This window comes from Berghia stephanieae, chromosome 5, assembly GCF_034508935.2.
Source record: "Berghia stephanieae isolate SIO BIC M18660-M18661 chromosome 5, UCSD_Bste_1.3, whole genome shotgun sequence".
Classification (NCBI taxonomy): Eukaryota; Metazoa; Mollusca; class Gastropoda; order Nudibranchia; family Aeolidiidae; genus Berghia; species Berghia stephanieae.
The window spans coordinates 23,906,327-23,923,575 of NC_088364.1; the positions used below are offsets into that span (position 1 = coordinate 23,906,327).

Genomic DNA, 17,249 nt, shown 5'->3' on the forward strand with positions numbered 1-17,249 from the left:
ATAACTTTTGATTTTAGACTTTACTTGTCTCCCTACAAACTACAACAAATGGATCCAATATTTTACGGCCTCCTCAATTCGCAGTAGTACTGCGAATTGTGATTTCCTGTATTCACAGTATACAGTAGTGCTGCAAATTATGATTTCCTCTATTCGTAGTAGTAGCTGTCGTAATCGTTATTCGCAGTAATAGGAGTAGATATTCATTCATTTCAGTTAGGTATTTGCAGTAGTATTGCAAACGTACGGGTGATTGGATGGGAGCATCACCCTTGAATCATATACCTATGATGTTCGCATGGGTGTACGATCCGATAGTGATGTCGTTTCTTCTTCTCTCTACTAGCCTATCCTGCTTCTTTGGTTTGTGATTGTATTTTTGACAGGGGATATTTTTTTTCTGTTTGTTCTTGGTTATTTATAATTTAGCTTATGATATCTTTAGGTTATGATTTTGATTTACATTTGTACTATTTTTGTTAGATTGCTTGTTTTTTTTGTTTCAGCGGTCTCTCATATAACCTCAATTGTGTTGGAAGAGACCTAAAGCAACAAACAAACAAAAAATTGCAAACGCGAGTTCGCTCTGTATTTGCACTCGTGGCAGTAATAGCCTAAAAATATAAATAAACTTTATTATAATTTTTTTTTTTAATTATTGTTTTTTTTAAATTCCTTTTTTCTTATTATTAATATTTTTACGTTTTGTTGACTATGTCGATGTATCTGTTGTTGTGTAGTGATGCTGGTGTTGATGTGGTGGTGGTGATAATGTAGTAATGGTAGTATGATGATGACTATGAGGATAATGATGATGATGTAATGGTTGTGCCGGTTGCTGTAGTTTTGATAACAATATGGTAGCTGTGGTGCCTAGGTATTCCAGACCAAAATTTACATTGCTTAAAATAGTAATCCAAGACTTTTCATCTCAAACTGTTGATGTGTTTGATTGATGCACAGGACAAAAGAAATTATTTTAAAATATCAAAAAATACAAAAGTTACAACCCTCCGAAATAGTGAGAAAAAGTACACTCTTTTGCATTGCAAAATACTCCCTTTTTGAGATCTCGTTCTAAGAAAAGTAAATGACTAAGGACCTAAAGTATTACTTCTACAGAAAGTCTTGTACTTGTACCCATAGTCTTTGCCTATTTTTTTTTTCAGTGCGCTAAGGAATACTGTAAAAGAGTTATTAAGCTCTGAAAATGGAAATTTTGTCATTTTTCGCAATCAATGAAAATAACTGATTTTTCATCAAATTTACCTCTTTTCAAAAATTCATAAAATATAACTAAAGGTAATAAAAAGAAAAGAAAGAAAAAGAAAATTGAGCTTTTATATAGCGCAACATCCACTAAACGTGCTCAAAGCGCTTTACAAGGGGACCCTGGTCAACAGCAACATTTAACATGTAGGACGGGACATGCCGCCTGTTAGGCGATATTACAATTTTTCGGAAGAAGACAACGCTGTTAACGGCCAGGTACTCATTTTACACTTGAGTACGGTGAGAGAATGTGAGTAAAGAGTATTTTCCAAGGACTCAACTATGCGCCGAGCGAGGCTCGAACCCAGGACCTTCCGATCCGAAAGCGAGTGTCATACCACTAGACCACATAGCCGCACAACTTTCACTGTTTGTTACAAATATTGTATTAATTAAAAATTAAATTAAATCAACATCTTTGATAGGAAGGTATCAGAAAATCAATTGCTTATATAGATTAAACACAATGATTATTTCCCTTTATTGATTTATGAAATATACATTCAATCCCTTTGTTAAAAATCTTGATCTGATCCTAATTTCTTTTTTTTCAAGCAAGCTTTTATAACGGTTTAGGTTCAAAATAAATATGTATACTCCATTATTAGGTGTGTTTATCTTGTCAAAGTAAAGAGGTATAGGTAGGGGGCCACGGGACGAAACCCTCCCCCCCCCCCCCCCCTTGTACACTTTGTACACTTATTTTGTCTGTAAGAGTGACATCTCAACCACCACCAAAAAAAGTTATAGCCAAAAATCGATACTCTTTTGGGAGTTACGGCCCTGAAAGGTCACTCGGTGCAAAAAAATCACAAGTGTCCTGTTTGTCTTTAACACTGCATATCTCAAAAAGTATAAGTACTAGACATATACAATTGATATCAAAATAAAGCTAATTGAATGTACTTTTGAAAAATATAACAGTATGCTCATTAGCCATATTTCATAACCTTGAAAATTGATGATAAAAGCGGAAAATAGCTAATTTTGACAATTTTTTAATAGATTTTCTCAGTCCACAAGAAGGCAAAAGGGTCCAGAAGTGGGTTTTTTTTTTGAAAATTATGTTGACTGCAGCATTTTAGCCAACCAGTCTGAAAAATAACCCCAAAAGTATATTTTAGGTGATTTGTGCCATTTATTATTAAAATTTGGTAATTCTAGTATTCACGGATGATAGAATTCTGGCCTCGGTAACCTCCACTATCTCTCCATGGACACTTTGTCTGCCTATATATTCTGAAAGAGCAGTATCTTGACCACCACCAAAAAAAGTTATAGCCCAATATTGATACTCTTTCAGAAGTTATGCTGATTTGAAAACAAAGAGTTGCGGCCCTTAGCAAAAATAGGGGTAGGGTTGCTTAGAACAACTGCTGTGTGAATACTATTCATGTGATATGCATTATTTTTGCATCAAATGTAAGGGAAATGATTGCTGTAACTAGGTGCATTATTTAGAAAGATCAGATTAAAACAATTTTGCCATAAAAGTTCATTTTTCACCCTTTCAGAAATAAAAACGCATCTAACGAAGACTAAATAAAAATAATAGACTCTTGCGACAACTATAAACCTTTAATCTATTATGGGCTCTTTATGAGCCTCAAGTTTTTAAAACTTTAGTATTGTGAACAACACCAAACTAAAATTAGAGGCTAAAACCCATACTCATTGGGGAGTTATTGCAATTTCAGAATATATGGTTAAGTCCCTTTGATAAATTAGGGGTGAGGTTGATAAAAATAAAATGGCTGCTCTGTGAATCCCATTTATAAAAAATGCATAATTTTAGCATGAAATATAAGATAATTCATTGTTCTAATTTAGCAAATAGTTTAAAAGAATCAGATTCATACATTTTGTGATAAAAGTGCATTTTAAAAGCGAAACTGTATCAGTATGGTAACAGATTTTAAGAAGATAATCGCTAAAATTCTTACACAAAGATTAAATAAGGACATTAGGTCTGCAAGATCAGGCATCTTTAAGTCTTTGAACACTAGTTTCTTTCTTCTCAATAAGGTACAGTCTATAACATTGCCTTTAGATTGTGTACTCTGTGTCCGAATCACTATCTTCTGCACTGTCAGAATCACTGATATCCTCACTGTCCGAATCACGGTCTTCTTCCCTGTCATCACCTTTTCCATCAGATAAACTCTCATTTTCTTCTTCATTATTGATATCACTAGGGACTATATCTGATAATTCATCTGGCAGGAAAGAACTACTGTGCCACTTGATATCTAGGATACCCGAACCATCACTTATCCATCCACTACTGTCAACACTTGGGAGGTTGGGTACTTGAAGTGATGCCCTTCTCCAAATCAAAGTCTGGAAGTTTGCCCTGCTTATATGGAGTACAAGAACATTCCTACATGGAGGCAGCTTAGAACGGTCTAGACCGCTTCTACATGAAAGAAGGTTTCCTTTGCTGCTGAATGTCTCGCTAACTTTTTCAAATCTTACTTCGTCAACGCTTTTAGTAAAAGCTTTTCCATACAATCGGCAAACAAATGCCTCAAGTTTTAGAATGTCACCTTCTGATACATTTTGTGTCGTTCCAAAACATGAGAATAGCTTGATCAAATCTTCATCTATCAGCAGAAGTTTCAGGGCTTTGACCTTTCCTCTCCCTGCGAAAGAGCTTGTGGTATCACATCCTGTGAAAGCATGAAGACCCAATAGGGCATCTCTAAGGGGTTTGGACATAAATCTTACCATCTTGGTTATATTGATCTGGCGTCTATTGTTTCCAGTTCCAGTCTGAAAAATCAATACCTTGTCAATAGCATCACAGTGTGACAGCAGTAAGAGGAAAACATCTGTGTCAGGTGACTTTACAACTATTCTAGCTGTGCGAGACTGTTGGGAGGCATAAAGGCAATGGAGTATAATTCTAGTGTCTGCCTCTTCTTGTGTAGAATACAATTCTTCAACAAGACAAGTGGTAACAAACTCTCCATCAGGACTTGTAAAAAGATAGCATCTCTCCTCGTTTACAAAGAACAGTTGCTTATCTTTCAGCTTTGAAGCATACTGATCTTTTTCCCATTCTGTCTTCAGAAAATTCATTAAGGCCCTTTTTGTTATTCTCACTGGATAAAAACTGTTTCCATTTACGGGGGAGTTTAATGTGTTCTCCAATCACACAATCGTTATCCTCTGAGGATGAGGAACCCCTTCTTAAGAAGGCTATTTATCCAGTGAGAATAACAAAAAGGCCTTAATGAATTTTCTGAAGACAGAATGGGAAAAAGATCAGTATGCTTCAAAGCTGAAAGATAAGCAACTGTTCTTTGTAAACGAGGAGAGATGCTATCTTTTTACAAGTCTGATGGAGAGTTTGTTACCACTTGTCTTGTTGAAAATTGTATTCTACACAAGAAGAGGCAGACACTAGAATTATACTCCATTGCCTTTATGCTCCCAACAGTCTCGCACAGCTAGAATAGTTGTAAAGTCACCTGACACAGATGTTTTCCTCTTACTGCTGTCACACTGTGATGCTATTGACAAGGTATTGATTTTTCAGACTGGAACTGGAAACAATAGACGCCAGATCAATATAACCAAGATGGTAAGATTTATGTCCAAACCCTTAGAGATGCCCTATTGGGTCTTCATGCTTTCACAGGATGTGATACCACAAGCTCTTTCGCAGGGAGAGGAAAGGTCAAAGCCCTGAAACTTCTGCTGATAGATGAAGATTTGATCAAGCTATTCTCATGTTTTGGAACGACACAAAATGTATCAGAAGGTGACATTCTAAAACTTGAGGCATTTGTTTGCCGATTGTATGGAAAAGCTTTTACTAAAAGCGTTGACGAAGTAAGATTTGAAAAAGTTAGCGAGACATTCAGCAGCAAAGGAAACCTTCTTTCATGTAGAAGCGGTCTAGACCGTTCTAAGCTGCCTCCATGTAGGAATGTTCTTGTACTCCATATAAGCAGGGCAAACTTCCAGACTTTGATTTGGAGAAGGGCATCACTTCAAGTACCCAACCTCCCAAGTGTTGACAGTAGTGGATGGATAAGTGATGGTTCGGGTATCCTAGATATCAAGTGGCACAGTGGTTCTTTCCTGCCAGATGAATTATCAGATATAGTCCCTAGTGATATCAATAATGAAGAAGAAAATGAGAGTTTATCTGATGGAAAAGGTGATGACAGGGAAGAAGACCGTGATTCGGACAGTGAGGATATCAGTGATTCTGACAGTGCAGAAGATAGTGATTCGGACACAGAGTACACAATCTAAAGGCAATGTTATAGACTGTACCTTATTGAGAAGAAAGAAACTAGTGTTCAAAGACTTAAAGATGCCTGATCTTGCAGACCTAATGTCCTTATTTAATCTTTGTGTAAGAATTTTAGCGATTATCTTCTTAAAATCTGTTACCATATTGATACAGTTTCGCTTTTAAAATGCACTTTTATCACAAAATGTATGAATCTGATTCTTTTAAACTATTTGCTAAATTAGAACAATGAATTATCTTATATTTCATGCTAAAATTATGCATTTTTTATAAATGGGATTCACAGAGCAGCCATTTTATTTTTATCAACCTCACCCTAATTTATCAAAGGGACTTAACCATATATTCTGAAATTGCAATAACTCCCCAATGAGTATGGGTTTTAGCCTCTAATTTTAGTTTGGTGTTGTTCACAATACTAAAGTTTTAAAAACTTGAGGCTCATAAAGAGCCCATAATAGATTAAAGGTTTATAGTTGTCGCAAGAGTCTATTATTTTTATTTAGTCTTCGTTAGATGCGTTTTTATTTCTGAAAGGGTGAAAAATGAACTTTTATGGCAAAATTGTTTTAATCTGATCTTTCTAAATAATGCACCTAGTTACAGCAATCATTTCCCTTACATTTGATGCAAAAATAATGCATATCACATGAATAGTATTCACACAGCAGTTGTTCTAAGCAACCCTACCCCTATTTTTGCTAAGGGCCGCAACTCTTTGTTTTCGAATCAGCATAACTTCTGAAAGAGTATCAATATTGGGCTATAACTTTTTTTGGTGGTGGTCAAGATACTGCTCTTTCAGAATATATTGGCAGACAAAGTGTACACGGGGGGGGGGGGGGGGGGTTCCGGGAGCCCCCGGTCTAGTAGGAATTCTCCAAAATTTTGAGGTTCAATTTACTACAACTACTATTACATACTACTTAAAGACCATTATGTTGCATGAAAGAAAATATATATGCAATCACCTACTTTTTAGCTAATATCCCTAATTTTTATCCCAAAATCCCCACTCAAGTGATGTACCAGGTTGGAGTTATGCATTTCTAAACATCCAAGTTATTTCATTTATTTTACAATTGTGCTTGTTCTTAGGCAATTGATGAACCATGTTGAAATCAACACTCTCCAGAGTTCCTTTCAACCAGCGTATTATAGCAATCACTCGACAGAAACTGCACTATTGGGGGTTGTAAGTGATTTGGATCACATGATCATGATAGATGAAGAAAAGCTGACATTGCTAAATTTATGCAACCTGTCTGCAGCCTTTGAAACAGTTTATTCCAAGATTTTGATACGAAGACTGCTGTGTGTATTTGTTATTACTAGAAATGCACTTGATTGGGTTCAGTCCTATTTTACTGACAGAAACCAGTTTGTCTTTATCAATGGTGCTCTATTTCAGGAATAAATAAGCAGGGGTGACTTCTTTTATTATGAGGTTATTTTCCAATATTTTTGTATATTCATATTTTTATTTAAATTTAAGTTTCACCTTAACCAGGTTGGGGGGGGGGGGGGGGGGGGTATTGCTTTGCAAAATATTTTAGACTGATTACATTAATTGTTTAATAATGTTATCATGATCAATGCAGATTGTTGTCAGCGTATAGAAGAAAACTGAAAATGAGTCTGGCTGAAATATGTGAGAATACAAAAACTGGTCGTGAGAATGCTTTACTTGGTGACTATGAGACATCCTTGGTATATTATCAAGGTGTCATTCAGCAAATAAGTAGACTAATGGCAAATATAAAAGACCAGGAAAGGAAGAGATCATGGATGCAGGTGAGATTGTTATTATAATAGGTCAACTTCAAATTGAAGAAAGATTGATTTATTTTAGTAAAAGGCAATAATTTTGTTGTGAATGTACAGCATTTCAGAATAAAAGATAAATTTAAATAATTTTTTAAAAGAATGAAATTTTCTCCTTGTGTCTTTGTCCTTGAATGTTATTGAATTTTATAAGAATCCTGATTTAGAGAAAGGAACCACTAAATATAAGAATTATTGTAATAAGTGTTAATCAGGATGTAGGAGACTTAGATTTAATGGATTTTTTTTTGTTTTTTAAGGTTTTACAGCTCTTGCAACACATTTAGGTCATTTCAGTGCCAGGATAGAGGAGGAAAATGGGGTAGTTAAAAAAATAATAGAATTATACTTAAAGCACCCAAGACAATGTAATGGTTCAAATAGGGAACAGATGTAAATTCCAAGAGCACACTACACGGCGTCTAAACTGCACTATAAATCTGACCGTTTAGTTTCCCGCTGTTCCAAGCGCCGACGTAACCTCACCCGACAGGTAACCGGGGTCAACAGCGGTCAGCCGATATCAATTCCCAGAACGTAGATTTGACGTGCATTGGGTGATACCAATGGATGATTTCCGTACCAATTAACCTCACGATCTTCGTGACGATGCAATTCCACCCAAATGCAAAGAATTCTCGCAGACCTATTCTTTCCATCGGTCCAATTTTTATTTCAATATCTCCAGTACTTATTCCACAAGCCGTGATTCAAATTCGCCTATTTTTCTATAACATTTAAATAAAATTACTTGTAATTACCTCAGGATTCTAAAAAAACGTTGCTATAAACTTCAAATTTCTTTGGGTGTGATTCACAAGGCACAAGTTTTACTACGAAATGAGGTAAGTTTCATTTACTCTTCAGTTTTCATTATTTTGTAATGATTATTTTCCGCGGTAGGTCAGGTAATAATGATATTACCTCTTTAGCCTTGTTCTTGAAACGTATATTTCGCTGCGGTTTTATTGTTAATTATATTTTTATTTTTTATTTTTTTTCAATGATGAGTTAATTTGATTTTTAAATTGCATAATTTGAATTATCTTGCTTATGTTTAATTTTAAATGACATTGTGTGTTGGGCCTCAACTTAGCTCAACTGCTTGTTAGAATTTTCCTGCCCCCCCCCTTTCTTTCACCAAATTGAGTGAAGTATTTGGTTTTTCTTTTTCCAATTTTTATGTACGCTGTTATGTATGCATGGATATGAGAAGTAATACAGAGTGTTTTAAAACTCATTTTATTCATTAATTCACTATATCATTGCTTACATCGCTCAGTCAATTTTGAATTTTCTCTTACAGCATGGACCACACAATTGCAAGTCATAACCAAGCAGTGAATTCATTATGTAGGACATGTGGTATGATTTGTTTAACACAGAAATAGAAACGTGCCCGCAAGAAACAATTTAAATGTTCAAATTATTCTAATGACATTCTTTTAGTCTATGGGACTGACACAGCATTGGACAAGCAAGGAGCACACTCATAATTTATGTGTAAAAAGTACACATTATAAAGCACATTGAACACACGACTCATTAGCTTCTTTGTATTTTCTCATTGCCAAGACGCTAATAATAAATAAATCAACCTTGAAACGGGTTGCACTTGCATGTTTGATATCGACAGAGTAGAATATAACAACAAACTCCAAAACGCAGGAGAGACTTTCAAATCTCATGCACGAGCCACTCACCCTCAGGGATGGTCCTATTGCCTCTGAATTGGACAGAATACCGCATTACACAACAGGCTTACCACAGCAGGTCATTCATTGGCAACCACTGCCACAAATACTTACAAGAAAAAGTCTACACTTACAATTATCCAACAAACAAAGAACTGCACCCATGACCCACTCATCATTGACGATGCATGCAGTATTGGATTAAATTTCGACAATATAAACAAGTCCTATAGTCATGTGCACAACTTTATATCACACACAAAATCGATCAAAGCAGACACAATCCAATATATTCAAAGTGCAATAAAACACACGGATACATACAGAAAATATTTTCCAAACAAAATAATCCCAAAACACCTCCTTGAGTACCACTGCATACCACGCATCACTCAATATAAGTTTAGACTTAGACTTCTTGGAGAACAAGGCACAGTGAGCTGTCACCAAACAACAGCAAAATTGGAAAAAAAGAGCATCCGGCATTATCAATGATATGAATAAAATGCGATTTGTCATCAACGCAATGCAGTTAAAGACCAGCCCCAAACTACACTGACGAGTTTGAATGCTCGTAGCGGATATATTTTTGTTGAGGAAAAATACGTTTTTTGTGAGGAGAAGTATCTACATCTTGTCTTTATAATACATAAAATTCAGACAAATCCATAGCAACGTTTTTTTTTTCTCTAATTTTTGAAATGTTGCACCCGCTATATTTTTTGTGTAATTTGTTACCGTTCATTGATAACTTATATTGAGAAATCTAGTAATACTATGAAAAAAAAAAAACACACAGTAAAAGTAGAAAATATAAACTTTTATACCAAGTAGTGATATTTCAACTCATTCAATATGGGTGTCTAACAGACAATAAAACAAAACATTGTTAAATTGAGTGAAACGGCAATCCCCGTTAGGTAAATTCCTCTCGGTGATCGACCGCTCACCGTGACCGGGTCAGCAGGTGTCAGGAACGGGATACCGTCTCAACTAAACTGTTGTCGTTGTGTACGCTGTGACTATCAATGTTCTTAGTTTGAGTTTGAGATCACCTTAAAGTCTCATCCAGACACCAACACAGGAATACACTCAAATGCTTATGAAATATAACCAAAACAGAAAGCATAACTAACAATACATAACAGAGAGATGATTTACAAGGAAAAGAATATCATCTCCCAAAACTTTAACTATACATTTGACTGTTTCCCTCTCAGTTAAGGACTACGGCAAAGGCCAGGACAAAACCAAGCAATTTCATTCCAAGACAGCCAGAAAGCAATTCGGAAAACAGATATAAGGCGATTGAAGACACAGCCTGACCTCCTGCCCACCATGGGAGGTCAAAGACCCCATCCAGAGATTTAATGTTTTCACAAAGACAAAATGATATAGACTTGAGGTTGTAAATATTATTTTCTTGGGTTTGATGTCCCATATTGTGAATGCTAAATGGGATAGAGTGCAATGCCCTGACTTCTTAACAAAATGAAGTACTACCTCATTCGTTCAGAGAGAATTTCTTAAATAAAACTATACCCGTTTCGGAGTTCAATGGGTATTTATGATAATTACATCTGACACTATCGATATTTCATTTGTGATTTCAACTCGCTTTCAGTTCAATTGGCCTCTCCAAAATATCTTCTCCCCACAAGCTGGTACTGTTGACCTTTCTTATTGATTTGGATAGAGGCTTAGGGCTTAGGGCCTTTCTTTTGTTAATCTTAATGGACATATGTCATAGAATATATATTATTTGAAAAAGATGATAAATCAAAAACATTCAAGCTTTTGAAATAATAATACAATTTTCTTAATCTTTTAAGGTGTATGAAAAGTGTCCAAATTCTTGTTTTGTTTATAATTTTATGAGTCCTTTCCTCTTTATAAACAATGCAACAGATGAAGCAGCAAATAGTTCAAGAATATGAGCAAGTGAAGGAAATAAATGATACCCTACAATCCTTTAAAGTTGAGTCATCTCACAGTTCAAATGGGGCATTTGGAGGTGGCTATGATCGAGGTCTAAGTCATTATCCAGAATTAAGGCATGAACAGCCTACTCGGGATCCAGATGTATGGCCTCCTCCCACTCCTGTTGAGCAAAGGTGATTTACTTTTTGTTTTGTTTTTTTCGTTGTTTTCTTTTTTTTTCAATATTACCAAACTTATTATTATTCAACAAGAACATGTTTTCATGTAAGATTCTAAAGTTGCCATTCTTTTGTCCTTGACCATACTTTTACTGTTTTAAAATCTACAGTGAGACCTCAAAATTGTGAAACCCTCCTATTAACTAGCGAATTTGGTACGAAATCCCAGGGAATGGAATTTTCTCTTTATAATTTACTCCTCGAATAGAGACAAGATCCTGGATAATCAAGACAGATTTGTCTGAAGCTGACATTCATTTTATCCATATTATGGCAACCTCTCAGAATTCTTTGCATCCAAGTATATATAAACAATGCAAACAGACTAGGAACATCAAATCGAAAATTGTCACTACACAGAGCCATGCCAATGAAAAGTTTATGCACTCAATATATGTATATATGGGCCTAATGTAGCATCTTTCAAATCCTGAGGTGTGAAATGTGTCTCATACATTTGCAATCAGATCCAAAAGAGTTCGATCATTGACTGTGCTGGCATCATTGTTGCTCATTCCATCAGGCTTGACACTGGCACTGTAATTAAAAGGGTATGGCCAAAGAATCACATTGGTGCATTATTTTGTTAAAGGTGTTGCATGTCCAGTTGAAATCGCTTTGAATGTCTCTGTTTACCTCCAAATTTGTAGGAAGAAATTGTATGCAAGAGAGAGTGAGAGAGAGAGAGAGAGAGTATATGGAAAATATCTTGCTTGACTTACTTGACTTAGATGCCTTTCGCGTCTCGACCGAAAGATCGGGTCGCCTTGGCTGTTTCCAGTATTTCCTGTGTGAGGTGTCTCCAATATTGCCGGTCCTCTGCTAGGGTTCTCAGATTTTCAAGGTCCCCTGCCGTTATGAGACTAATGCATTGTCCAAGTGTTGTGAGGTTTTTGTTTAGGATCACAGGGAGTGTTGTGATCGGTCTTCCTCTGAAAAGGTTCCCGTGTTTTTGGAAGTATCCCGACATGGCTTGGTTAGCTGGTATGTTTTTGTCCCTGCGTAGTATGTGACCGAAAAGTTGCCATCGTTGTTGTAGAATGTCAAGGGAGATTGGTCTTTCTTTTAATATCTTGCTACTGTTGCAAATTGTCATCTATTGAATTGAAGACCACTCTCCCAGACATTTTATCTCAAAACTTTCTCATAACTGATGTACTGGGCTAGCAGATATCAGCATCTCTTACCATCAACATCATGACATCATCACTTCTACAACTATCATCACAGCATTGTCACTGCCACAACCACCACCACATCACTTCTACCACCACCGCCACCACAGCTTCATCATCATCACCACCACCACCACTAGAGCACCATCGCTACAACAACCAACACTTCTTCCACTGACACTAGCATCAATACTACCAACATGTTAAGGATCCTTTGGTCATTTCTTTGAGTGTTTCGAAAGCAATTTCCTTTGATATTGCAATTTCTGAGCCTTATGCTAATTTTAAATGGCCATTAAGTTTTAGTTTCTTGATAAATCGATAATTTTGTAATCACTAGAGATTGCTTGAATGATGAAGATCAGAGTTTATTTTGATTTGGGATTGATGTTAGCTTTTATATAAATTTTTGTATTGTGCGCACTTTTTTTTTTCCACATGTGCGAACAAAATACACTTTTTTGCTAGAAAATACACTTTTTAGGGTCATGGAATACACTTTTCATCCTGGGAAGGTTGGCAGGTCTGCAAACACCACCACCACATCATCACTACCACAATTACTACAACCACCACCACTGCCACCTCATCATCACTACCACAACTACTACAATTGCCATCACCACATTATTAGCACCACTATTACTACTACAGTTCACTCCGCTTAATTGCACATCGGTTAATCGCACACTCCGCTTATACGCTACACATTCCTGAAAAACTGAATTTTTTTCTATATAATCGCTCCGCTTAATCACACACCATCTCTAGTTAATTGCTACACCTTGATTGCAGTGACAACCTACAGGCATATGAAATCAACGATGCTGTTCACGTTCCACACAACTTTTCGGTTGAAGCATTCGATCAATTCTTTACAATGGACAACAATATACCCATCAGCAGTCAACTGACATCTTAGGAGCTACTGAGCTCCATTCAGCTACACAAAAGACAACGTCTGTATTAATGAAGATTTGGATGACTCATTGGAATGTGACAAACCACCCCTGACAAACACTGAAAAACTTGACATGGTGGACAAACATCACTAAATCTAAGAAGAGCGCTTGACAGATGATCTACATTGGCAGGATGGAAGACAAGGGTTTATAAACAGATTGCACAGAATTTAAAGCAATCAATGCTTCACGATTATTGTTCTTACAAAAAATAATGTTACATTTTGTTGTCGGTAAAACATGAAAAAGAAAAGAAAAAAAAACAACAAATAACAAAAAACAAAAAAAACAACCCAAAAAATAAAAAAAAATAAAATAAAAAAATTAAGAAACAAACATTCTAATAAGGCAATGTCTTGAATATTACGGTCCCAAGCACATAGAAAACCCAGAATGAAGGCCCTACATGAATTGCACATGAAAGCCGGGGCTTAGATGCTACGAGGGCTCTTTCAGAAATAACCGAAAAATGTCCATTGCTCAGCAACCAGTGGAGATTTTTTAATTCTGTAAACGACATGATATTCCTTATTTCCTTACGGATATTCCCAGAAATTATGAAGTGCATCATTTTGCACAATGAATTTCTAGACGATTTTAAAGATGGCGGCCCACCTTGAAACTTGGTCAAAGGAGGAAATCAGAGCTGTCATACGTTTTTTGAATGCCAAAAGTCTGAATCCTACCGAAATTCATAAAGAACTTCAGAGTGTATATGGTGAGCATGTTATAAGCCGTACACAAGTCTATCACTGGTGTAATTTGTTTGAAGCCGGCCATTCCGACTTGACAGACAGGGAAGGGAGAGGGCGTTCGATAACTGTGACGTCAGAAGACAATGTGAAGCGAGTTGATGAGCTTATTCGTCAAGACAGGAGGTTGAAACTTCATGAAATCGCAAGCAGTCTTGAAATTTCGGAAACTTCTGCCCATAGAATTGTATTTGATGAACTTGGCTACAGAAAAGTCAGCGCAAGATGGGTTCCTAAGCAATTGACAGACAATCATAAAGAACAAAGATTGGACATCTGCAGGGAACTTTTGAGAAGAAGCAAGAGCTCACGCAGGGTTCACGGGCATACTGCCAACGCCGGCGGAGACTTTCTAGGGTACGATGTGACTTTTCCATTGCACCCCAGAAACAAAGCAAGATTCGATGACATGGAAACATCCATCCTCACCTGTCGCGAAGAAATTCAAAGTCATGCGGTCAGCAAAGAACATAATGGGAACTGTTTTCTGGGACAGTCGTGGTGTTATTCTGTTCGAAACCTTACAACCTGGAGAAACAATGCTGCAAGGTACTGCCAAACTCTTGACAAGCTTAGGGAGGCCATTCGCAGAAAGCGCCCAGGGCAGTTGACCAACGGGGTCATTTTGCAACACAACAACGCTACACCCCACACAGCACGAGTGACGCAAGGTTGGCTAGAGAAATATGGATGGGAGATTTTGCCACACCCACCACACAGTCCAGACCTCGCACCACCTGATTATCACCTCTTTGGGCCACTGAAACGTGAGCTGGCAGGAAAGCGCTTTGATGTCGATGAAGAGCTTGTTGACCATGTGCGGAAATGGCTACAAAACCTTGACGGAAATTTCTTCCGAGAGGGTATCTATTCCATGGTGCGGCGTTGGCAAAAGTGTGTCGACAGACTTGGCTGTTATGTAGAGAAATGAAGGACGAGTCAAGGTATGAACACGTGCAAGAATTTTGTTGATAGCATAAAAAACGCGGATTTTACAGGCATTTTTCGGTTAATTATGAAAGAGTCCTCGTATTATTAGCTTCTCCGCTTAATCGACACACTAAGCCAAACTCCTAAGCATGTGCGATTAAGCAGAGTCGACTGGACAATCACCACCACCACATCATCATCATCACTGCCACTGCTACTACAACCACCATCACCACATCATCACTACCACTGCTACTGCAACCACCACCACCTCATCATCATCCCTACCACTGCTACTTCAACCACCACCACCACCACCTCATCATCATATTCACTACCACTACTGCTACTACAACAACCACCACCACCACCTCATCATATTCTCTACCACTACTACTACAACCACCACCATGACATCATCATTTCTACCAAAGTAAAAAGTAGAAATAGTCTGATTCAATGGTGAGCTGAGAAAATTAGTTGATGGTGGTATTGACAGAAGCCTTTTTGGTCTGAAACATTTTCTCTCTTTTGAGGCAGGTACTAAGTTTTGAAAATGCAAGTGGACAGTTAACGATAATATTTGGATTTTTTAAAAATGGCAAATTTATACATCAAAATAAATAGCCAACAACTTCTGGCATCCTTTATATCAATCTCACATTAGTTACAGACCAATGGTTTATTGGACTGTGTCACTCTGGTATAAGGTCATGGTCCATGAACTACAAATAATTTTAAGTTTTAAAAACTTGATCATTACCAATTGCCAAGATCAAGAAATCATTTTTAGACATAACTGAAAAAGGGATTTATTTATCTTAGATATTGTTTTGTTTCATTTTTCTTCAAAAGACCTTCTCCAAACTTGAGAGGTGGTGTCCAAAAACCATCCCAGTCAAAGCAAGCTCTCAATGGCCGGGGTGTGCGACAACAAGCACCAAGCCGGAACACGCCATCTGGTCAGCGAGGTAGAGGACCAGAGAAAGGAGGACGTGATCAAGGGTCAGGGCAGAAAAAAAAGGGAGAAGCTGTAAGTAAATTGTGAGAAGTATTGAATATGAGATGTGATATATTGATAAAAAGTAAGATGACTGAAAATTATTATAACAAAATCATCTTTTGAAGTTCTCACTGTTCTGAGGTTTAATCTGTAGAATTCATTATTTTGCCCCATAAATTTTTAATTATCAAGTAGGGGTATTTTTTCAACGATTTCAACAATATATATGCATTTCACTGTGAAAGGAGCTAATCAGTCCAAAGGCAATGGTAAAGTTTTGGATAAATTATTTATTAATCTTGTATTTCAATTACAGTCCGATGAAAAAAAGTTTGAAGGAGAAGGTCACAGTAAAGACTTGGTTGAACATCTTGAAAGAGACATTGTTCAAAGGAATCCAAATGTACATTGGTAAGTCATTGCTTGCCCTTATCTTTAAGAATATTTCATGGTAACAATGCGAAGGTCTGCAATTTGAAGTCATTTACTTATTTAATTAATTAATTAATTAATTTTTAATGTGGAAGGTGCCGGTAGGATGACTTGAAATAAAGAGAATGGAAATATGTGAATCAAGAAATGAAAATGCAGGAAAAATATCAGCTGATTTTGAGGTTTTTCATTTTTTACAGAGGTATACGCAACTCGGAGGCATTTTTGATACTTAAATATGTTGCACCAATCAAATATGCACCCACAAGCATAATAATTTTTTAGGTTGATAATTTATGTAATAAATGGCGAAAAAATGACTCTCACAAAGGTTCAGAGGGAGTATACAGACACTTATCAATAACATTTTTCCCATGAACGGATTTTGGTGGTGTGATAATCAGCATAAAGTCTTACCTTATCTATTGGATTATACAGTCTCAGATAATTTTGTCATTCTAGGGATGAGATAGCTAGTCTTACAGAAGCCAAAAAACTCCTGGAGGAGGCAGTTGTTTTACCATTGATTGTACCAGATGTTTTCAAGGGCATCAGGAGACCTTGGAAGGTAATTTTTATGTTCAATCTTTTAGATATTACCACTTTATTTTATTGACAAGTTTGAGCTCAGTGAATCCTTTAAAAAAAAAAAAATTCTGTCTTTTTGCCATAGTATCCCTGCAAATCCCACTATCCATACTAATCAAACCTCTTGCGACAAAGTCTGGAAAGACGGGCTACTACTGAAACTCAGACTGTAAAATTTCCCATATGTTCAA

The 17,249-nt window shown here is 36.6% G+C and overlaps 1 protein-coding gene across 3 annotated transcripts in view; it reads left to right on the forward strand.

Annotated features, from left to right (window-relative positions):
- The window catches only part of LOC144972627 (katanin p60 ATPase-containing subunit A-like 1), a 95,348-nt gene that overhangs the window by 26,197 nt on the left and 51,902 nt on the right, over positions 1-17,249 (forward strand). For 2 of the 3 annotated variants that reach the window (XM_078914079.1, XM_078914080.1), the window contains exons 2-6: positions 7,141-7,333; positions 10,966-11,171; positions 15,891-16,068; positions 16,355-16,449; positions 16,933-17,038. In XM_078914079.1, coding sequence (XP_078770205.1) covers positions 7,172-7,333; positions 10,966-11,171; positions 15,891-16,068; positions 16,355-16,449; positions 16,933-17,038 — 747 coding nt within the window. In that variant the 5' untranslated portion in view covers positions 7,141-7,171. The remainder of the gene's footprint in view (positions 1-7,140; positions 7,334-10,965; positions 11,172-15,890; positions 16,069-16,354; positions 16,450-16,932; positions 17,039-17,249) is intronic. The other variant, XM_078914082.1, reaches the window with a different exon arrangement.